Source organism: Pseudonaja textilis, chromosome 5 (assembly GCF_049901715.1).
Source record: "Pseudonaja textilis isolate UNSWEBS1 chromosome 5, rPseTex1.2, whole genome shotgun sequence".
NCBI lineage: Eukaryota > Metazoa > Chordata > Lepidosauria > Squamata > Elapidae > Pseudonaja > Pseudonaja textilis.
This window is the reverse complement of record NC_141994.1, coordinates 20,579,108-20,603,563: the sequence shown is the minus strand read 5'-3', so window position 1 is coordinate 20,603,563 and position 24,456 is coordinate 20,579,108. Positions and strand designations below refer to the sequence as shown.

At 41.9% G+C, this 24,456-nt stretch overlaps 1 protein-coding gene across 1 annotated transcript in view; it reads right to left on the bottom strand.

Moving 5' to 3' along the window:
• Positions 1-23,497, bottom strand: part of VWF (von Willebrand factor) — a 193,873-nt gene extending 170,376 nt beyond the window's left edge. Inside the window, exons 1-7 of the mRNA XM_087934258.1 lie at positions 23,303-23,497; positions 22,358-22,415; positions 21,039-21,188; positions 19,010-19,112; positions 17,226-17,434; positions 9,936-10,060; positions 844-1,060 (exon numbers count right to left, since the gene is read on the bottom strand). Of these exons, the coding sequence (XP_087790384.1) occupies positions 844-1,060; positions 9,936-10,060; positions 17,226-17,434; positions 19,010-19,112; positions 21,039-21,188; positions 22,358-22,415; positions 23,303-23,335 (895 nt within the window). The 5' untranslated portion in view covers positions 23,336-23,497. The remainder of the gene's footprint in view (positions 1-843; positions 1,061-9,935; positions 10,061-17,225; positions 17,435-19,009; positions 19,113-21,038; positions 21,189-22,357; positions 22,416-23,302) is intronic.
• Between the last annotated feature and the right edge of the window lie 959 nt (positions 23,498-24,456).

Below are 24,456 nucleotides of genomic sequence, written 5' to 3'. Positions count from 1 at the left end.
CAGCAGCCCCCACATTTTAAGGTTTAATAACGAATTCTGTTCTGAAGGCTGCTTTCCACTAGTTAGCTCCATAAGAAAGAGCCTTGCCAAGTTGTTTGTCAAGGCTGCCAAAAACTCAGAGATAAGACCTAATTTACCAGATTCTCCAACACAACTAAGATGTCCACCAGTTGAGCTTCAGAGCTTCTTTGCTTTCTGCAAAGAACGCTTTTCCAAACCTGGCTTTTATCCTCTTGAGGGAGGGGCCATTGCCTTGTAGCCTTACTCCCGAGTTGCCTGTGCTGCTGTAATTGTTCTTTCCTCTGAGTAATCCTTCATGCACATGCACTGGGCACAGGCTCCTCGGGAACCTCCTCATCACTGCTGCCAGCCCCCACAATCTCTGAAGGCAGCAGTCCACTCCCTAGTGGTCCTGGCCTTTCATCAGAGTCCTCACTTTCCTCAGCCATCTGCACCTGCTGCTGGCTAACCACAACATGGGAAGGTGGGCATGGCTTGATGGGCATGGCAGGGGAAGGATACTGCAAAATCTCCATTCCCTCCCCACTCCACTAACCTGCTTTCCAGCTCCGTTCTCCTGTGCAGGGCAACCAAAGGAGACCTAGATGATCAGATGATACTCAATGGGAGGCAGAGAATAGATGGAGGCAGGGCCAGTCAGAGGTGGCTTTTGCCAGTTCTCCGAACTGCTCAAAATTTCCGCTACCAGTTCTCCAGAACTGGTCAGAACCTGCTGAATCCCATCTCCGTCCTTCCCCCCAAAAAGCATAGCGAGAACTTTGCAATGTTGAATCTAGAACTAGGAAGCCCATCACACCAAGAACATTAATCCTGAAAACTTACTGCAGGCGCTGCTGGCTGGCCAACCTTTCAAGATCACACCTTTCTGGGCACAGTTTCGAGCATACTCCAGAAAAACTGGACAGTGGCAATTTCTATCCTGAGCACACCGGCACATGTCTTCTTCACAGAGGCCAATGAACTTTTCGGGATCCACCAGATGATGGCATTTAGAAAAGACCGAGGAAGTTCTTAGCAGCTGGCAGTTTTCGATGAAGTCCTGCAAAAAGAGAAGAACTGGAATGACCATACAATCCATGATGTATTGAAACAAGGAGAGGAAGCGAGATGATCTATGGTGTTTTTTTTCTAGACTCAGAGTTATTAGATTTTTGTTCTTTCTGGTGTCTTTCTTAAAGACATCTACTTACAGTAGAGGCAAAACAAGAACCAGATTACGTGATCGTTTACTTTGATGTTTTATTATGCTGGCAGCAGCAAAAATGCTTCACACACAGAAAGGGTACTTTGATTCCCACAATGGACGAATGGCTGCAAAAGTTGGTGGAGATTAAATGTACTGCTTTGATTAAAGAAAAAAAAAATACAATTAATTTTGCTTCCATTTGGAAATCGCTTTTGGAGTTTGTGTTTGAGCAAGAAAATACAGAAACTTTGATTTTTGGGTTTGACTGATTAGATAGAGTTGGGTTAGGGTTAGGATTAGAAATAGCCAGTATTTATTATAAAAAAAAATAAAAAGTGGAGGTTGTATGTTATTACCTTATTGTACTGCACCAAAAGGAGTTAGTGTTTTTCTTCTCCTTTCCCCTACACTTTTTCCTCTGCCCCCTTTCCACCTCTATTTTCCTGTTATTTTCATTTTTCTTTGTATTTCTGTTATATGTGTGTGTGTGTGTGTGTGTGTGTGTGTGTGTGTGTGTGTTTACATTTTCGCGGGTATTTATATGTATGGTATTCAGCTTTGTTCGGGTATATTCTGACGTCATTATAGTTGTGCTTTTAAAGTTGTAGCAACGTTTCGGCAGAATCTCATCTGCCATCATCAGGCTTCTGTATTGTGTTCGTCTGTGAGTCAGACAGAAATGGCTTTATGCGAGACATTCAACATTTTGGATCAATTTATATTATAACATTCAATACCCCATCATAAATCTATCCAATAATAATACATCCTTACGTTATATCCTCTATAATTCTATTATCCTAGTATTATAAAGTTATCTAAGATATATCATTTCCATATTTTTTAATCTAACCATTGATAAAATGAATCCCATATCTTGTAATATTGTTTATCTTCTTGTTCTCTAATTTCAAATGTCAATTTACTCATTTCAGCATATTCCATTATTTTCTTAATAACTTCCTTCTGCTTTGGTATCTTCTCATTTTTCCAATGTTGATAAACAAATTAAAACATACTTGAATTACCAGAATCTGACTAGGTGATCCTTTAAAAACAATAACAAAAAAATAAAAAAGCAACAACAACAACAAAAAAGGCAATTGTTACTCCCAAAGAGTTAACTTGCCTCTATAAATACAAACCACAATTCATCTTACAAATACACAAGAGAAAAATGACAAGCTTGTTCTGGGAAAAGAGTAGTTCTTGTATTGTTGGTCTGAACTATTAAGACCGATGTTGTTTTATGCTTTTCTGTTGTTTTCCATTATTTTTTTAACCCTTATTTTTTGCTATATGCCTCTCAAATGCAGACAGGCAAAATAAATGAATAATAAAGTCTACTGTTCTAAAAAGCTATGTCTGTCTCCAGTAACAGGGAGGAAGCAAATTTATATAGCTCATAATCCCTCCTTAAATAAATACTTGTTTAAACAGAAATAAAGAAACACAGTTCATGCAGAATAAAATATCAAAGAATAAAACGCTGGAAAGAGATATCTTTGATCCAAAACTAACAGTTTATTTCATTTTGGAAATACTTCAGTTCTAACTATTTACAAAAAGCTCGTTTTACCAGGTCAACAGTTGAAGTCCTGAAGACTAAAATGAGAAAGGATGTTATAAAAAGATTTACTATAGCTGCAAGCTTGAACATGATCAACCTTTTGGTTTCATTTGTATATTCAAAAAGAATGTAAATATTTGCGATTTATTTCTAAAAAATTAATCTTCTACATAGCAGGCTCTACTATAGAACAATGGAGAGTTACTGTACGGAAGATTGGTGCTATTGGCTCTGAGACAATAAGCATTATGGGGTGGTGATTTTTTTCTATGAATGTTTTCAAAGGATGAAACTAATTTTGTCCTTGTTTTTAAAGAAATGCCTACCTCCAAGCTGTATGTATAGGTGAAAAGATTGTTGTAAAGGTAAAGGTTCCCCTCGCGCATACATACTAATCATTTCTGGCTCTAGGGGGCAGCACTCATCTCTGTTACAAAGCCGAAGAGCCAGCGCTGTCCGAAGACGTCTCTGTGATCATGTGGCTGGCATGACTGAACGCTGAAGATGCACAGAACACTGTTACCTTCTCACCAAAGGTGGTCCCTATTTTTCTACTTGCATTTTTACATGCTTTCGAACTGCTAGGTTGGCAGAAGCTGAGACAAGTAACGGGAGCTCACTCCGTTACGTGGCACTAGGATTCGAACCGCCGAACTGCCAACCTTTCTGATCGACAAGCTCAGCCCCTGAGCTACCGCTTCCCTTAACAAAGGTTATTATATCAAATGACAAAAATCCAAAGAGCCAATGGAAAGGCAAATCTAAACAGCTATTTCCTTAACCCCACAATGGGGTTAAAAAAGTCACTCCAGTTTCTTTGAAGGGCAGTTCATAAATGTTATAAATAAATAAATTACTGATGCAAGATCATAATCAGAAGTATTTCAGGCCTGCAGCCATGGATCGAAATTGTCTCTTTGATAAAGACGTAGGCCAACCCAGAAAATGTCCTGTGGCTGAATTCCTATCATCATTTCAGGAATCCTAATAAAAGGAGGCATTTAAAGAGACTAGCTTACCAAGGAAGGTCTCACCAACCAATCCATCCACACAAACCAATTAAAGTTCTCCAAAACATCTTAAGTAAACTAAAAGACCCAGTACTCCAGGAAGTAAATCTGGAATTGTCTACAACTATGGTGTAACAGCCAGTATGTTGCACAGACACGTAGAAGACTAGCAGAGTGCATCCAATCAGAAGGCATGATGAAAACTCTGTAATCTCACAGCACGTGGACAGGTTCAATCCTCGTTTCAACTGGTCAACTATGAGCAGACTAAGCTCAATCCAAAAATGATAAGGAATTGGCCCTTCAACAATCAGCCATCAACAGGCATGCAGAGATAAACAACATGTACACAGCATTCAGAAGAGACAATAAAAAAGCTAGACAGAAAGACCAGAACATTTCCTCACTAGAAATCAACAATGAGATAAGCAGGGATTAAGACCAGACAAACCATCAAGCAGTAAACTATTCCCTAATCAAGGAACTACCAACTCAGAAAAACAACATCCCTACCAATACTGACAGGTCAAACGATTATATATAAACAAAGAACAAACCCCACTCCCTTTTAGTACTGAAGAAGTGTAAACAAGCCAACAGCCAAACTCAGACAGTTTAACCCTGACTTAGATATTCTCTTCTATTGAAAGGACTTGGCTCCATTCTGTTCTTCCAGACCAGGTTTGAAATCATAGAATCTATAGATTTAAGCCCATCACTGCTATAGAATATTCATTCATTAAATTAAAATAGACCTTAATTAACATTTAACAAAATTCAAAATTAACACCTTAGCCTAGTTGAATTGGTCATCTCCCTGTCTGGCAATTACTCTTTGGCTTGTTCAAGTCTCCAATCAGGGCATTTCTGACTTCCAAAGGGAGGCAAGCCATCCCTTGAAGGTATAGTATAGGACATGGGTCAGCAACTCATGGCTCTGGAGCCACAAGTGGCTCTTTCATCCCTCTGCTGTGGCTCCCTGTTGCCAGTCTGCACCATAATTTTGAGAGGAGCTTCCGGCTGAGGGGGAGCACAGAGTTCCAGGAGGAGACTCTATGCAGGGGTCTCCAAACTTGGCAACTTTAAGACTTGTGGACTTCAACTCCCAGAATTCTTCAGCCAGCACAGCCAGCACAGCCAGCACAGCTGGTTATGGAATTCTGGGAGTTGAAGTCCACAAGTCATAAAGTTGCCAAGTTTGGAGACCCCTGCACTATGGCAAGGGGCGGGTTTCTGGTCAGTTCCACAATTGATAGGGCTTTCAGTTAGGTAGGGGAAAAAGGACGCTGTGCTAGGAGGAGACTCTATGGTGGGGGAACCGGACTTCCAGTTGGTTCCAGAATTGAACCGGAAGTTTCCGGTTAGGACCTTTGTGGCTCTTTGAGTGTTTAAGGTTGCTGACCCCTGGTATAGGTGGTACCTGGCTCAATAGTAGTAACTGTAAGAGGGATCTTGGAGTCCTAGTGGACAATCACTTAAATATGAGCCAGCCATGTGCTGCAGCTGCCAAAAAAGCCAACACAGTTCTAGGCTGCATAAATGGAGGGATAGAATCAGGATCACATGAAGTGTTAATACCACTTTCTAATGCCTCGGTAAGGCCACACTTGGAATACTGCATCCAGTTTTGGTCACCACGATGTAAAAAATATGTTGAGACTCTAGAAAGTGCAGAGAAGAGCAACAAAGAGGATTAGGGGACTGGAGGCTAACACATGTAAAGAATGGTTGCTGGAATTGGATATATCTAGTTTAATGAAAATAAGGACTAGGGTGACCTGATAGCAGTCTTCCAATATCTCAGGGGCTGCCCCAAAGAAGAAGGAGTCAAGCTCTATTCTCCAAAGCACCTGAAGGCAGGGCAAGAAGCAATGGGTGGAAACTGATCAAGGAGAGAAGCAATTTAGAACTAAGGATAAATTTCCTATCAGTGAGAACAATTCACCAGTGGAACAACTTGCCTCCAGAAGTTGTGAATGCTCCAACTCTTTGAAGAAGATATTGGACAGCTGTTTGTCTGAAATGGTGTAGAGTTTCCTGTGTGAGCAGGGGGTTGGACTAGAAGACCTCCAAGGTCCCTTCCAACTCTGTTGTTCTATCTTCTAAGTCACCGCAAGAGCACAGAAGGCCTTCTGAAAGCCACCTTCTCTGCCTTGGGGCCTGCAGAGGCTGAGAAGAGAAATTCCTTGGCCTGAACCAGGGCTATTGTGCCCTGATCTCAGCAGCTGACTGTGGCACCCTGAAACAAGCAGAGGTAGGAGCAGCCCTGCGTTGCAAGGCCGAAATTAGCCAACAAAGGAAACTTGTTTTCTCCGTGGAAAGCAAAATTCTTCAACAGGGTCTGGCATTGCCAGGGCACTATTAATAGAAGAACAATGTTCTGCTTTGACAGCCAATATATATTTCGGACAATGCCGTAATGTCTTCTGAATGTGCAGAATTAGAGATAGCTTCTCTTTTTCAGCCTTTTTTTCTTGCTAGGGTTTACTTTTGGAGGGATTCTTTAACATTTGTGCTGCTTTTTCTGTGGGGGGGAAAAGGCAAGTTTTGAACTGAGAGCACCTCCCGCTGTTCTTTTAAGGTGGGTCTCTCGCATCCAGGCCGTCCTTGACATACGACCACCATGGAGGAGCCCAAGATTTCTGTTGCTAAGTGAGGCTTTCGTTAAATAAGTTTTGCCCCCCTGTTTTACCACCTCCCTTGCCACGGTTGCTAAATTGAATCGCTGCGGTTGTTCACTGAACCTGGCTTCCCCATCGAGTTTGTTCGACAGAAGGCAACCCTGAGATACGGCAACCGTCATAAAGTGGAGTCAGTTGCCAAGTGCCAGGATTTTGATCACGTGACGATGGAGGTGGTTGCAACGGTTGTAAGTTTGAAAAAAAGGTCACGAATCCCTTTTTCAGTACTGTTGTAATTTCAAACAGTCACTAAACGAAATGTTGTAAATCAAGGACTACCAGTACTTAGCAGAATGGAAGCCAGATAGATTTCCCAAGGATAGGGAGGTTCTTCAGTGCAACCCTCACTTGAGCCCAAACAGACACGGAAACTACAGTGACCTATAGAGGAGAAGGAGAAATGTTTCTAGCTTTCCTAATGGTTATCTTTTTGACAGCTGAATGCAATGAAATTTCATTTTAATGTATGTTGATGAGGGTACATTTAAATCAACAATAAAGTTTTATTCTATTGTGTTCTGTCCTAGTCTAGCCTAATCCATTCCAGTCCAGTCCAAATTTTCTATTTTATTCTGTCCTAATTCTATTCTGTTCTGTGCTGTGCTGTGCTGTGCTGTGCTGTGCTGTGCTGTTCCTGTTCCTGTTCTAGTCCAGTCCAGTCCAAATTTTCCATTCTATTCTAGTCCAGTCCAGTCTGCATTTTCTATTCTATTCTAGGCCAGTGCAGTGCAGTGCAGTCCAATCCATTCTATTTCATATTTTCTATTCTATTCTATTCTATTCTATTCTATTCTATTCTGTGCAGTGCAGTGCAGTGCAGTCCAATCCATTCCATATTTTCTAGTCTAGTTCAGTCCATTCCATATTTTCTATTCTCAAGATAACAGAATAACAGAGCTGGAAAGATTCTATTCTATTCTATTCTATTCTATTCTATTCTATTCTATTCTATTCTATTCTATTCTGTGCAGTGCAGTGCAGTGCAGTGCAGTGCAGTCCAATCCATTCCATTCCATATTTTCTTTTCTATTCTACTCCAGTCCACTCCATTCCATATTTTCTATTCTAGTCTAGTCTAGTTCAGTCCATTCCATATTTTCTATTCTCAAGATAACAGAATAACAGAGCTGGAAGGATTCTATTCTATTCTATTCTATTCTATTCTATTCTATTCTATTCTATTCTATTCTATTCTATTCTGTGCAGTGCAGTGCAGTCCAATCCATTCCATTCCATATTTTCTATTCTATTCTACTCCAGTCCACTCCATTCCATATTTTCTATTCTAGTCTAGTCTAGTTCAGTCCATTCCATATTTTCTATTCTCAAGATAACAGAATAACAGAGCTGGAAGGATTCTATTCTATTCCAGTGCACTTCAGTGCAGTGCAGCCAATCCATTCCATTCCATATTTTCTATTCTATTCTATTCTATTCTATTCTATTCTATTCTATTCTATTCTATTCTATTCTATTCTAATCATTATGCTTTTTCTTCAAAATAGGGGAAAAGTGGCCCCCACCTCCCGTATTACCTAGTTCAACCTAGCACCATATTTAACCACTACGTGGGCTTTTGCTATAAAACATAGTAGATGCATAGGCCTAGCCATCCAAATATTTGCTTGACACCTGTATGCCACTCTGAAGCTTAACTCCCCTACTTGAAAGAACAGCCAACTGAGATCAGAAGCACAAATTGTTCTATTTCTTCCTGTATGTAATCTATAGATCGTGAACGGAACTGCTAAGTTGATAGTGAAGTCCATGGAATTAAGATCTTGTTATGTCAAACAGACTGGGGCATCCTGTATTTATTTGTATGTTGATTCTTCACATTGACTGCATTTGTTTTTTATTACTGTATTTCCTTTTATCCGTTTTACCCTAGAATTAGATCCTGTATTTCATTCCTGTTTTATATTTTAGCTATGGTCATACTGACTGATCCAGGGGGTCTTCCAAACTTGACAGCTTGAAGACTTGTGGACTTCAACTCCCAGAATTCCTCCTTCAGTCATGTTAGCTCAGGAATTCTGGGAGTTGAAGTCCCCACAAGTCTCAAACTTGCCAAGTTTGAAGACTCTTGGTCTAGAAAGAGTGCAGAAAGAGCAACAAAGATGATTAGGAGACTGGAGGCTAACCATGAACTGGTGCAGGAATCTATTTCTATCATCTATATCTGTCTCTGTCTGTCTATCTCTCTCATTCTCTCTCTCTATCCTCTGTCTGCCCTTGTCTATCTCTATTTCTATCTACTATCTATCTATCTATCTATCTATCTATCTATCTATCTATCTATCTATCTATCTATCTATCTCTATCATCTATTAAGTGCTTATCACAGCCTGAGAACAAACATGGAGCTAAGGTCAGGTACAGAGATACTGAGGAGAAGGCATTTTATAGGCTTATAAGTTAATTACTCATACATTTTTAATTGTTTGCTTGACACCCACAATTAATCAATGCTCAGTGTGTTGGGTATTAAAGCTTTAAATCCTGCCTGCTGGCACCATCATGCCATGGCAGAACATGGCCTACTTACCCAATGTCTATTCCAAGGAGCACTGCAGGTTTATTCCCATAAGTATTTACATTTAATAAAGGTTGTAATGATCACACGACTGCCTTTCAGTTCCTCTTTCTTGCAAATCTCTCCTGGTTATTGATCCCTGGAGCATGTTGACTTTGCATTTTCAAGTGGGGAAACACCCCACCTCCCAAAAATATAGAATTGTCAATCTGACCTCAGAAGGGTCAGAAGTACAGCCAGTCAAAATGGCCCTGAATCAAGACACTAGCACTAGCAATAGCACTTAGACTTATATACAGCTTCGTGGTGATTTACAGCCCTAGTTGGTTTACATCTTGCCCCCAACAACCTGGGTCCTCTTCTCAGCCCCTCTTCCTATGTCTTCCTCCTTTTTTCCCTCCCTCTTTCTCCATTCCCTATCTTCCTTCTTTCCTTCCCTCCATCTATCCCATTTCTCCTTCCCTCCTCTTTCTTCTCCTCCCTTCCTCCCTTCCTCCCCTTTCTTCTCATTCCTTCCTCTTTCTTTCTTTCCTTCTTTCCTTTTTCTTTCTCCCTTCCTTTCTTTAGCAATAACACTTAGATTTATATACCGCTTTACAGTGCTTTTCACCCACCTTGGAAGGATGGAAGGCAAGGCTAAGTCAGCCTTGTGCCTGGTGAGATTCAAACTGCCAAATTGCAGGCAGCCAGCAGTCAGCAGAAGTGGCCTGCAGTACTACACTCTAACCACTGTGCCACCGAGGCTCTTCTATTTAGCAGAAGTCTTTTTTTTTTCAGTGCCGCTGAAACTTTGACAGTCACTGAACGAACTGCTGTAAGTTGAGGACTACCTGTTTTGAAATCTTCTGGAGATTCCACCCCCCCACCCTACAACACCCTGGTTGTTATTTCAAATAAGGGAGGACTCTGAGTCTTACACTGCTACACAAACCTTCTCTGCAGCCTTTGAGGAAATATTGCATGTGTAGCTTGGAGGCATGACTCTCTGGCACTTCTTCTTCTGGTTACTCATCCCCCAGGAGTTTGCAAAACTGTAGATGTTCTCTTCCAATATCCCTGAAACAGACGGGAGAGAAAGTACAACAGTAGGTGATAACCTGATTAGAATTTCCTTGTTAATACACACTTTCAATGGGTTACGGAGAGATCTGCATTGTGACCCAGCACCCAAAGCCTAATCAATCTCTTTGAAATATTAAATCCCCAAACTTCAAAGTTACAGAAATTATAAAGATCCATCCACTCGTTCAGCCAGTTATTCGGCTGACCCAGAACTGCAGAATGGGGTTGGTGGAGCCAGTCAGAGGTGGGATTTGCTGGTTCTCCAAACTACTCAAAGTTTCCACTATTGGTTCTCCAGAACTGGTCAGAACCTGGTTGAATACCACCTCTGGAAGGAAGGTCATACAATGGGCAAAATTCACCTAACAAATGTTTCTCTTAGCGACAGAAATGTCAGGCTCCATGGTGGTCGTACTACCTGGAGTGACCACTTCAGAAACATGAACCATTTCTTAGCAAAAAAAAAGAAGAACTTATTTAAAAGAGAACCAGCAACAAATTGTGAATTTAGTTCCTATCTTTCTGAAGCGGGGAAACCTATTGCTATCTGATCACAAATATGGAAAAATACTGCAATTACTTGAATTATCTTTTTTTTAAAAAAAAAAAAGAAGAACAATTAAGCTTTAAATATGTTTTACACGGGCTACATTTTTTCCCCTGAGAAAGCAAGGTGGAAATCTCCTTTCTAAAAATAATACGAGCGTGTTTATTGCCGCTCATTCACTGACCTTCCTTTCAAGAAGAAAAACCAGAAAAGTGACTCAATTCTTGAAGAGGGGAAACATATGGAGTCACCACCTTTTAGCACCTGGGGGCAAATTCGGAGTTTCTAGAGCATTCACACAACAGAGCTGCCGCCACTCTGATTATTCACACAATGGTTCTCACAATGAGCAGCAACCTTTTCCTAAAAGACTAAAAGGTGAGGGTTACTTTTGCAATCCTCTCCAGACCCAGACCCTGCCAACAAAAGTGCATAGAGTCAAGGCTGTGTTTTTTCCCAGTTGCAATGTATGGCTGTGAAAGTTGGACCATAAGAAAAGTTGAATGCCAAAGAATGGAGGCCTTTGAACTCTGGTGCTGGAGACGACTCCTGCGAGTCCCTTGGACAGCAAGGAGATCCAACCGGTCAGTCCTAGAGGAGACCAACCCTGACTGCTTTTTAGAAGGCCAGATCCTGAAGAGGAAACTCAAAGACTTTGGCCACCTCGTGAGAAGGAAGGACTACTACTGGGAACGATTGAGTGAAAAAGAAGAGGACGGCAGAGAATGAGGTGGCTGAATGGAGTCACTGAAGAATGAATGTGACTGAATGGAGTCACCCAAACCCCAAAAACCTTAACCTTAGACTGTCTACTATTTGACCTCACCCCTTTCCTAAGAGGCCTGTAGGGGGTATGCATAAGCGCACCAACCTGCCTACCCTCCCTGTCCTATTGTTTCTTTTATCTTTCTTATATGTACCCATTTCATGTATTCATAACTATGTATATACTTATTATCTTGTAAACAATTGACCAATCAAATAGATAGATAGATAGATAGATAGATAGATAGATAGATAGATAGATAGATAGATAGATAGATAGACAAATAAATAAAGCAAGCAAGCAGTTGGCGTGAGATTAAATGGACTCCGGAGGAAGGTAGAGGATAGGAAGGCCTGGAGGAACGTTGTCCATGGGGTAGCGATGGGCCGGAAATGACTTTGCAACTAACAACAACAACCTGACCCAGAATGTCCCTCTATTTTTGCTGAAACACTGCCAAACCTTTCAGACAAAACCCTGATCTGCCAACATCCTTTATTATTTGCCAAAGGTGCCTCCCAAAGCCTATTTGAATCCAGAAGCATGCTCAGAATCAAAGGTAATTCAGATGCTTTGGTGGCCACCATTTACATGTCCTCTTTTTAAAATCAAAAGAATAAAGACTAAAATTGAAGCCCCCAATGGAAGAGAATATTTGCAGATCAGGGCTGAGTTGCAGGATCCTTGGTGCTCTCCCAGATGGTTCGTTTCCTTGCAGATGTTTCATCACCCAAACCTATTTCAACCTGACTTCAGTTTTGGAATCCTTGGTGCTGTCTGAGCTTGTTGTTTTCTGGTAGATGCAGAGCAACCTAGTCGGGTGATGAAACGTCTGCAAGAAATCAACAAGCTCAGAGAGCACCAAGGATTCCAAAATTTATGTCAGATGGGATGGACCCTTTAAGGGCATTGAGGAAGGTCCCAAGAGACATCCAACGAGGGCTCCGTGTTTTCTTTGGAAACTGAGTCTCTGGAGTTCAGGACTCATGGAGGAAGGAAAATTCAAATAGTTCCTGCCTTGCAAACATTGCTGGAGAGTCCCGTCTTTGCATCGTTGACCATTGAAGCAAATGACAAGAAGTACCTCGTTTTCCCGAAAATACGACCTACCCCAAAAGTAAGTCCTAGCTTGATTTTTACACATGCACCCAATATAAGCCCTACTTCCAAAAATAAGCCCTAATTAAGATCCCACCCACTCCAGAATGGATGGGTAAAAATTAAGCTAGGGTGGGGTTGGAGGGGAAGTGGAGCTGCCCTACTACTTACCTTTGGACAGTTGTAGCCAGGCCTTGCACACCCCACCACCTGCCTTGCTGGCCCATTTCTTCTGCAGCCAGCAAGGCTGGCAAGGCTGTCCTGAAGGCCTCTGTAGCTTGACAACAAAGCTCAGGATTGATCCGGAGCTCTGTTATCGGCTGCAGAAGCCTTCAAGAAAGCCTAGCTGGCAGCAGCAGAAGAAATTCCTGAAGGCCTCTGACAGCGAAAAGGAGGCCAGGGTGATGCGTGCAAGTGAGGTTAGTCAGTGGATGACATCCCCCGAAAATAAGACCTGGTGCTTTTTTGGGTGGCAAAAAAAATATAAGAAAGGATCTTATTTTCAAGGAAAGACGGTAGATGAGGGGAAGGGTCTCAACCAGCTTGCCCTGATTGTCACCTTTTGTGGCTTTCCAGGAGGGAGGGGCTGCATTCCAGAAGACCAAGGGACCGTCATAAATATGAACCAATTGCCAAGCACCCAAATTTTGATCACGTGACCACGGGGAGGCTGCAATGGTCATTAGGGTGAAAAGGAGCCCCAAGTCACTTTTTTTTCAGTGCCGTTGTAACTTTGAACGGTTGTTAAATGAACTCTTGTAAGTTGAGGTCTACCTGCACTTTTGTCCTTCCTTGCTTTTCTTTTCTTTTGAGCTTGTTAGAAAATTTCCTAATCCCAAATGCAGCACTCTTCAACTGAGTCAACATTCCATTATTTTTTTTTAAAAAAAATAGAAGTACACATTTCCCAGGTATAGTGAATCATCTGTGCTGAAATAAAATCAGCCAAAACAACCAGAAGTGCCCGTTCCACATTTGGCTGTTAACATACCGACCCTTTCCAAAAGATTTCAAATTGCACAATGTTTTATTCTAGTACGTGTTTTTTTTTTCTTTCTGTGCAGCGGCCCCGGAGCTTAAATCAGATATATTAAAATTCTTCAACTTTGTCCAGCCCTACCTCAAGTAGGGGTTACGAGATGTTTAAAGGCACATTTCAGTGGTGGGCTCAACTCTGCCCTGGCTGCACCCAGGACAAAAGCTTCCCTAAGAGGTGTTTCCCGCATCACCTGCCACTTGCCTTCCAGCAGGCCATTTGCAGTAAACACTCTTTTTGGCTTTTGCATTGCAAATTGCAATTTTTCCCAGTTGGAAGAACAAAGCTGTGAACACGCAACTCCAGATCTGGATCAGAGAGCCCTGTGTAGCTTCTCCCAAAAAGAAAGCGACTAGAAAAATAAAAACCCATCAACTCGGAGGAAAATGGGTTTGGGAGATTGCGCACCCTATAAGAAAGTGTATTCAGAGAAAGGCAGTGGAGGAGCTGATCTGGAAAAATCTCTACAGCCACACAGTGTTCAGCAGAAACCAGGCTAAGAAATCCACCCTGATCAAGCAATATCTTTACCAGATTAACAGTGTTGGAAGAGGATCTTGTAGGTCCTCTAGACCAACCCCCTCACCCTAGCAGGAGATCTTATACCACTTCTGACAGATGGCAGTTCAATCTCTTCTTGAAAGCCTCCAGTGATGAAGCTCCCACAACTTTCAAAGGCAACTTCTGTTCCATTAGTTGATTGCTCTCACTGTCAGAAAATTCCTCTTTATTTCCAGGTTGGATGTCTTCCTTGATCAGTTTCCATTCATTGTTCCTTGTCTGGCCTTCAGGTGCCTTGGAGAATAGCTTGACCTCTTCCTCTCTGGGGCAGCCCCTCAAATATTGGAAGACTGCTATCATGTCTCCCCTGGTCCTTCTCTCCACTAGACTAGCCATGCCCAGTTCCTGTAATCGTTCATCATACGTATATCCAGTCCCTTAATCATCTTTGTTGCTCTTCTCTGTGCTCTTTCTAGAGTTTCAACATCTTTTTTGTAGTGTGGTGACCAAAACTGGATGCAGTACTCTAGATAAGGTTTTAAGGAGTGGCATTAGTACCTCCCTTGATCTCGATTGTCTCCTTCTGTTAATGCAACTTTAGATTGCATTGGCTTTTTTGGCTGCCGCTGCACACTGTTGGCTCGTGTTTAATTAGTTGTCCACTAAGACTCCAAGATCCCTCTCACAGTTACTGCTATTAAGTCTACTTTCACTCAGTCTATATGTGTAGTTTTGGTTTTTCTTGCCTAAGTGTAAGGCTTTACTTTTCTCTACATTGAATTTCATTTTGTTAGTGGGCCCAGTGTTCAAGTCTGTCAAAATCCACCTGGATCTTGAGCCTATCATTTGTCATCTTTTTTATTCATGAGAGCTCACAGCTGCCATTAAAGTTTAATAGTCATGAGGGGTACCCCAAGATTCTGTTTTAGGCCTGGTTCTCTTCAACGTCTTCATAAAAGATTTAAATGAATCTTCATAAAAGATTTAAATCTAAAAAAAGATTTAGAAGGGCAACTCGTCAAATTTTCAGACAGCACTAAGCTAGGAGGAATAGCCAACACTTTAGAAGATAGAAGGATCTTGACAGACTTCAACACTCAGCCCTATCCAACAAAATGCAATTCAGTGGCAAGAAAAGTAAGTGATCATACACTTAGGCAAGGAAAATCAAATACACAGGCATAGAATAGATGGCACTTGGCTCAACAGTAGTAGCTGGGACAAGGATTTAGGAGTCCTAGTGTACAACCACTTATATATGAGCCTCCTGTGTGATGCAGTTGCCAAAAAAGCCAATTTTATCCTTGGCTACATCAACAGAAGAATAGTATCAAGATCACATGACGTATTAGTACTGCTATGTACAGCCTTGCTAAAACCACACTTGGGATAATGTGTCCAGTTTTCGTCACCGCGATACAAAAAATATGTTGAGGCTCTGGAAAGAGTGCAGAGAAGAGCAACAAAAATGATTAGGGGACTGGAAACTGAAACATATTTAGTTTAGTTTAGTTTATTGTCATTGCACCTCGTACAACTAAATCAAACACCATCTTCAATGCCTATTATGACCATGAAAATAAACACAAACACACATCCTTCACCCGCCACACATTGAAACGAAAACCCGCAACACTGCACCAATACTGCACTATACAGCAGAATTCAATAGAGTTACTGCCCTGGGATAGAAGCTGTTTTTCAGCCTATTTGACCTTGTTTTTATTATCCTGTACTGTCTGCCAGAGGGTAATAGTTTAAAAAAAAGGGTTCCCAGGATGAGATGGATCTTTGAGAATGTTTTGAGCTTTCTTAAGGCAGCGGGAACTATAAAGCTCTTCCAAAGAGGGGAGAGGACAACCAATGATCCTCTGGGCAATGACGTTAACCCTCTGGAGTGCTGTCCTATCTGCCCCTGTGCAATTGGCAAACCAGACAGAGGTGCAGTGAGTTAAGATACTCTCTATGGTGCAGCGGTAGAAGGTCACCAGCAGTTTTGCATTCAGTTGTTGTTTCCTGAGAAGTCTCATGTACTATAATCTTTGCTGGGCTCTTTTGACCAGGGCTGCAATGAGAGCACCCCAGGTCAGGTCCTCTTTTTAGGGTAACACCCAGAAACTTAAAACTGGCCACTTGTTCCACTTGGTCTCCATGGATAAGCAAGGGCTGGAGATCGGGTGAAAAGTGGCAGCCAAGGGAACCGTCAGACAACAGACAGCCTGACCCAAAGCTGCAGAACAGGTGAGGAAGAGGCTCAAAGGAGACCCTCCCTAGTTTCTTAGGCTGTAAAGAAGACCTGGGGAAGGGTGAGTGTGCTTCCTTACTTGCAAGATTATGCAAATGTAGCTTCGCAGTAAAGTGGAATGAGCTCATCTAGTTGTGTTTCTTATCTAGCATACCCCACAAGGCTGACACAGATGCCCTGCAAAGTGATGAGCTCCAGACACAATGAAGAACCGAGTGAGGAATATTAGAAGCTTTCAAGTAAACATTACAGGAAAGAAGGCTGTGATGACTCGGGGCGTGGCACAAAGGCAACACAGTCAGATACTCAATAAGAATCCCTTTATCATCTCAAACTTTTCCCCCAATGTCCAGGTTAGCTTCTGGCTGGAGAAAAACTCTCCCAGGAACAGCCTTTTACTGTAGAAAATTAAGACCTAACTAGGGTAAACACAATCTAACTTAAAGTCCAAACAAGCCAAACTGAAGTAATTAGTTTGACAGGGCAGGAGCAAGAATTTCAGACTTGAAGGCATGGCAAAACGCACACAGTTGGGAAGATGCCAGGATCACAGATAAGCCACAACGATACAAGATAAATTCACGTTTGCTCCCAACAACCTGCTGCATGCAGCTTGCCCTTTTTTTTATATACACTGTGTTCCCAGCTGCAGCTAATGAAGGGAATCAGGGCCCTTTCCTACCCCCGTAAGCCAGGCAACCCACGTTGCTCTCTTCTCCCTGCGTGCCTTAGGGTGAAGGGCCTGGGGGTGGGCCTGGATCTTCCTCTGAATTCCCTCTCCCTTGTTCTAACTCTCCCCTGCTCTACCCAGCCGGACTTTGCCCTTCCCCAGTTTCCTCTATAGCCAACGGAACCACATTTCTGCTCCCTGTCAGCTGTTCAGCTTCCTCCTTGGAGTCAGACTCCAACAGCAGCATGACAAAGGCAATACCAAAAGATATTATTCAGCACATACTGAATACTTACCTTCCTGGGTCATGAGGTCATCCTCAGCAAATCGGTTGAAATTCCCACAGAGTCCACAGGTCCTATTATAGTGTTTCTCTGGCAGGCTTAGAAGGATATTCCCATCGGTGTCAATCTTCACCACGAAGCCATGTTCCTCACCGGACATCTTATAATAGCCGGCTTCCCTTTCCAGAAAGACTCCGTTTGAGGCATAGGGTACCAAAATCCTTTTTTACAAGAGGAAGGAGAGATTCCCTTAGTATTCGGCTCAGAATAGAACACGGTACTTTTGATTCTGTAATACAGGTAGTCTTCGACTTAGGACCGCAACTGAGCCCCAAATTTCTGTTGCTAAATGAGACAGTTGTCAAGTAAATTTGGCCCTGTTTTATGACCTGTCTTGCCCCCATTGTTCTTCGGGTATGACTTTTATTGGTTTTTCAAAATATAAAATACAAAGTAAAATTTAAAAAAAATAGTAGTGGAAACCTAAGAAGCGGGGGGGAAGGGAAGAGAAATAAAAGAAATATAGTGTAAAGGGAGATAAAGAAATGTCATGCCCCTATTGGAATCTGATTCTGAGGGGGAGGTTGAGCAGCTGACAGGGAGGGGGAGTGTGGCTCTGGTGGCTGTGGAAGAAACTGGGGAAGGGCACAGTCTGGCTGGGCATTCAGAGGAAGACTCAGGCCCACCCCCTCTTCATCCTAGGGCACGCAGGGAGGAATGGATATGGGAGCAACGTAGGTTACGGGGGAGAAAAGGGCCCTGATTCCCTTCTTTAGCTGCAGCAGGGAAAACAGGATATAAAGGGTGTTTGCGCACAGCACCTTGCTGGAAGCAAAGCATGCATTATCTTTTCTAGTCTTATCTAGGTTCTGGCATTCTCCCAATTGTGTGTGTTTCATTATCTTTTGAAGTCTGCCTTTCCTTATCCTGCCTTGTCTCGTTAATTGCTGCAGCGTTGGTTTGTGTTGGCTTTTACTTATAACCTATATGTACCTTGGGGTCAGACTGAATTTCTTCCCTTTAAAAACTGTTCTTGGGAGAGTTTTTTCTCCAGCCGAAGATAACTGGACATTGGGGGCCAAGTTGGAGGTATTAAAGGGACTTTACCTACTTTTGTGACTTTGCTGCTTTTGTGCCACGCCCCGGGTCATCACAAGAAAGAAAAAGGTACCAATGTCTGACTCTCTTTAGCACAGTAGAAGATAACAACTTTACAACCATAGCTTTTTGCTTTTACATAACAGTAAGTCCAAATCATTCCTATAACAATAAGCCTATCTAGTTAACAAAAAAACAAAATCAAAGTTTCATGTATTTTTTTTCATTGCAAGCACAAAATCCAGAAGCAATTTCAGACTAGAAATAAGGTTAGGTATATTTTCTTCTTTGGATAAAAGAATCCATTGGACCATCTCTTTGCTTCTCTTTGCTGTGGGGAGTAATATATGCTTCTGTTAACTCAATAGTCTTTATCATAATTTATATTGCCACAGTTGCTAAGTGAATTGTTGCAGTTGTTAAGTTAGGAACAGAGCTTTGAAAATGGATTCTGATTGTCTGAAGGTTGCAAAAGGGGATCATATGACCCTGGGACACAGCAACGGTCATAAGTATGAAACAGTTGCCAAGCATCTGAATTTTAATCACATGATCATGAGACTGCTGTGCAAAGGTCATAAGTGTGAAAAATGTTCAAGTTCCTTTTTTCAGTGCCATTGTAACTTCAAACGGTCACTAAATTAATGTTCTAAGTTGAGGACTACCTGCACTGATGTCAACGTGACCAAAATGTTTACCTTTTTTCCCCTTGAGTCACAGTGCCATTTAAGAACACATGAATATCAAAATATTCTCCAAGGTACAGAGAAAGGCTGGTTCTTTTTCCATTGTGATAATCACCTGAAACGAAACAAAAAAAAAAAAAGGTTAGTGGCATTTTTGCTAACAATCATTGGCTAGCTCTCCTTTTTAACAATTATGGGTAAATTATGAGAAGCAATTGTTCTTATTGCTCATATTTAGTATAATGACAGCTCTTCGGGGTGCTAAGTTCCAAAAATCGTGCAAAATCTTCAAGGCCGTACTTTTTTTACATGGATAGCTGGAACAAATGAAAAATGCTTGCAGAAAAGTTCAAATTAAAAAAAATATGCATCATTTTTAACAGAAGTACAAAATGGCTTTTTTTGTAATTTCGTGGAATCACGGGAAAAATCTCCAAAAGTCACATCCCCTGGTGCGCCGATAATACAAAAAAAGAAATCTAGTGGCACACCATTCATGATAGACAGATGTCAAAAATCTGTCTGAAATCTCTAGTGAAGGAGGATCCAGTTGGACAGTATGATTTTTTTTAAAAAAGATGTTGAGGCAGATTGATGTCTCCATTTAGGATGGGAGGAAGGTAAGAAGACACGGGAAGTAGAACCTGGGATTGAGAGAGATGGTTGGCTGTCTATGACAGGATTGGTGCAAGCCATTTATTGGGAGGTTTTGAGTTGGGTAGGATCAACTTAACACTAGTGGGACCCCAGAAAGAATACAGAGAAGAGCAACTATGGTAATAAGGGGTCTGGAGGCTAAAGCATACGATGAACGATTGAGGGAACTAAGTACTAATATCACTCTACAAAGCTTTAGTAAGACCACACCTAGAGTATTGCATCCAGTTTTGGTCACCACATTATTAAAAAAAGAGGTTGAGACTCTAGAAAAAATGCAGAGAAGAGCAACTAGGATGATTAGGGGACTGGAGGCTAAAACATACAACGAACAGTTGCAGGAACTGGGCTTGGCTAGTCTAGTAAAGAGAAGGACCAGGGGAGACATGATAGCAGTCTTCCAATATTTGAAGGGCTGCCCCAGAGAGGAAGGGATCAATCTATTTTCCAAGGCACCTGAAAGCCAGACAAGGAATAATAGATGGAAACCGAACAAGGGGAGATTCAACCTGGAAACAAGGAGAAACTTTCTGACAGTGAGAACAATCAACCAATGGAACAGAAGTTGCCTTCAGGGGTAGTGGGAGCTTCATCATTTGAGACCTTCAAGAAGAGATTGGACTGCCATTTGTCAGAAATGGTGTAGGGTCTCCTGCTTGGGTGGGGGGTTGGACTAGATGACCTACAAGATCCCTTCCAATTCTGTTAATCTAAAAAGGTATGTCTAGTCTAACAAAGAGAAGGACTAGGGTGATCTGATAACAGCATTCCAGTATCTGAGGGACTATCAAAGAGAAGACAGGGTCACCCTATTCTCCAAAACACCTGAGGACAAGATAAGAAGAAAAGACTGAAAGATCTCAAGGAAAAATCCAACTTAGAACTAAAGATCAGTTTCCTATCAGTGAGAACAATGAATCAGTGAGAACAGCTTACCTCCAGAAGCCGTGGATGCTCCATCATTGGATGTTTTCAAGAAGAAACTTGACAGTCATTTGTCTGGGATAATATAGGGCAACAACGGTCTTCAAACTTGGCAAGTTTAAGACTTGTGGACTTCAACTCCCAGAATCCCTGAGCTAACATGACTGGAGGAGGAATTCTGGGAGTTGAAGTCCACAAGTCTCCAAGCTGTCAAGTTTGAAGACCCCCCCCCCCGGTATAGGGTCTTCTGCTTGAGCAGGGGTTGGACTAGAAGTCCTCCAAGGTCCCTTCCAACTCTATTATTCTACATTCCATATTTTGTTGAACTGCTTCCATTTCTAAGCAAGCTCCCTTACATTTAGCTGAAATGTTTGTTCTTCTAATTTCCAAAAACGTGGAGAACTTCAGACAACGTCCAAGAGGCATTCCATAGCATAATCAAAACGTAGTTGAAACTCACCAAGCAAGAGGAAAGATCTCTTTTCACAGTCTCCAGCCAGCAGGTAGCTGCAGTCGCCGGCGAAATCATACATCAGTTCATCAAAGGTTTGGATGTGATCGTCTCCAAAAAGGCTACAGTGTGCATATGGCGCAGAGAAGTCTTTTTGCCCTGTAAGATCATGATTAGTTAAAGTCAGTGGTGGGATTCAAAGCTTTTTACTACCAGTTCTGTGGGTTTGGCTTGGTGGGCATGATGTGGCAGGGTGGGCATGGCTTGGTGAGCATGGCAGGGTAAGGATACTGCAAAATCCCCATTCTCATCCCCACCTCACTAACCTGTGCAGGGCAACCAAAGAAGACCCAGCCAATCAGCTGGGACTCAATGGGAGGCAGAGAAGAGATGTGGGGGGGCAGTCAGAGGTGGTATTTGCCGGTTCTCTGAACTACTCAAAATTTCCGCTAGCGGTTCTCCAGAACTGGTCAGAAGCTGCTGAATACCCACCTCTGGTTAACGTAGAACAGGGCTCTCCAACCTTGGCAACTTTAAGACTTGTGGATTGCAATTCCAAGAATTCCTCAGCCATCAAAGCTGGGAGTTGAAGTCCACAAGTCTTAAAGTTGCCAAGGTTGGAGAGCCCTGTAGGATGTCCATGTGGATAAAACATTCGATGAACTTCTACCATTTTCAAAAGCGGTGACACTCGGCATTCAAACTAGAAAATCGAAACTCAGCACAGCCAGTCATTTTTTTTCCCTCTAAATGGCCTGCCCTACTCTCAACCCCTCAGTGAAATGAAGTCAAAATAAGAGATGGGCAGGGTTTTCTCACTGAACGCGACAACTATTTGCAGCAGAGAAAAAGGAGAAAAACCAAGGAGCAAGGTAGCTCTCCTTTCTGCCCCCAAATTTTCTTTTGGCAAAACCTAGAGAATTTGGGAAAGGGACCAAGAAGGAAAAACAGCAGTGATCCTTTCCTCCTGTGGCTTGGCAGTGGATCAAGTTAGGAAATCACCAATTTCATTCATATACTCTAAACCGTTACATGGTTTGCTAGGATTTGCCTGAAGAATCCCGAATTTGGTTAGGAAAGTCAATAGCCAAGGCTTGGGTTCAAATTACTTGCAATCCTTTGTACCAGGTTACTGCAAGGGATAAACCTAAACTTTAGATCTCTGGGGGAGGGTATAAATTGCTAATACATGCTAATGACTTGACAGTCACTAACAGACAGCAATATTTTGCAAGGTGACTACACACTGAGCAGAAAGCATGTGCTGTTCGTGGTGGTTGTTTTTTGAGCAAGAATGCCACGATAATAGCAAATGGTGGACTTCTTACCCAGCGTTGATACAGGCAGAGCTAAGAGCAGCAGGAGTAAAAATCTGGATCCAACCATCTATGGAAGAATTGTTAAAAAAAAAAAAAAAAAGAATAATTAGGAGAAAAATCCCAAGTTTTCAGCACAATCCTGTGGTTGTTGGATTACACTGGATTTGCTCCAAGGAAGGGTGGATGGAATGTTAGCCCAGCAAAATCCTATCCATTGCTTTTTTTTTTTCTCCTCTTCTCATTCAAACACATTTACATCTCGTCAGCTCAGCTCCCTGTACAAAATCATATCCATTGTTTTTTTTTCTTTTTCACTGATGTGCATTTACATCTGGTCAATTCAACTCCCCCTATGAGTTTGAGACAATTTGAAACCTGTATAGAAATATTGCTGGTAGTCATCCCAACAGTTTCTTAATACAGCAGTCAAAAGAGTCCTAGAAATTAAGGCAAGTCTCAAGGAGCATTTTTTTTTTGAAATCACAAATCCGAATAAGTTCTAAACTACTTTTGAGCTCAATGCAACCTTACAAAGATCCCATTGGAGGGCCAAGGGGGAGACTATCTGGTTGACTGCCAAGTAGGGATCCAACACGCAATGCAAGACTAACAACCGGCTTGGCTTTAGAGGTTCTGGTTTTATCCAAAATTCTAGTGATTCTGTTCCTATCCAAAACTCTGCTGATTCTTCTCCTATCCAAAACTCAGGAATGATCCCTCCACCCAACACATTGTTCACTGGGATTGTATCTCATTAAACATAGCTGTTACCCAATCCTTATTCCAGGAAGAATTGTTTGCCTCGAATAAAACCAGAATGATAATGTTAAGCCGGTATTCCTCTTGAAGATCTTCCCTCCTCACATAGATCCTGGAATTAGACTTGACCTACTGGGCAACACTCAAGGCAAGGAGTGTTGGCCAAGTGGTCTCTTTGAAGAACGGCTTAGATACCTCTGCTTTATGCCAGAATCCGTTGTCCATCATCCATGAGCCTCTCTGGGGTCGGAGCTCACTCGGCTGCAGGAGGCTACATTGGACTGGCCTTGCCGACTATTTATTCCCAATTGTACAAGCCAGGCAGGAACTCTTGTTCGTTCAAAGGGAAGATAAAGGCAGGCTGTTGCTTCCGTCCAGTCCTTAACACAATGCTGTGATCAGGAAAATCAGCCTCTTTAATGGTGTGCAAGAAACAATGGAAGGAAGTCGTATTAAATACTTTTGTAGGACAAATCAACCTTTGAAATAAAAAAAAAAATTCTGCTTGGGTATGGCAAGTAAGATGTGAAAGTCAGTCAAGAGAAGCGGGAAATGCTGGATCAGCTCGTACCAGAAAGCAGGTCGAGAAGGCATGGTGGAAGCTTGTTAAACAGAGAGCCAGCCTAGAAGTAGGGAGGCATTTCCTGACATTGAGAACAATTGACCAGTTGGAAAAGTTTATCTCCAGAAATTGTGGGTGCTCCATCACTGGAGGTTTTCAAGACATTTGTCTGGGGTAATATATAATCTCTGCTTGATCAAGGAGTCAGACTAGAAGACCTCCAAGGTCCCATCCAGATGTATGATTCTATGTTCTAAAATCCTGACTGCATATATATCTATATCTATATCTATATCTATATCTATATCTATATCTATATCTATATCTATATCTATATCTATATCTATCTATCTATCTATCTATCTATCTATCTATCTATCTATCTATCTATCTATCTTTGGTTGTTCAGGTTTTCTCCCGCATAAGATTCAAAGTATCTAGGCAACGTTTCGATGAAGTCTCATTCATCATCTTCAGGCTTCTGTCTTCAGCTCTGTGCTTCTCAGATATAGATGTATATATCTATACATCTCATATATGTATGTATGTATGTATGTATGTACGTGTGTGTGTGTGTGTGTGTGTGTGTGTGTGTGTGTATCTTTGGTTATTCGGGTTTTCTCCCGCATAAGATTCAAAGTATCTAGGCAACGTTTCGATGAAGTCTCATTCATCATCTTCAGGCTTGTGTCTTCGGCTCTGTGAGAAGCACAGATATATATATATAAATAAACTTGAAATTTGGCACGTATGTTCCTCTTGGCCTCTGGGTGCTCACTAAGAAAGG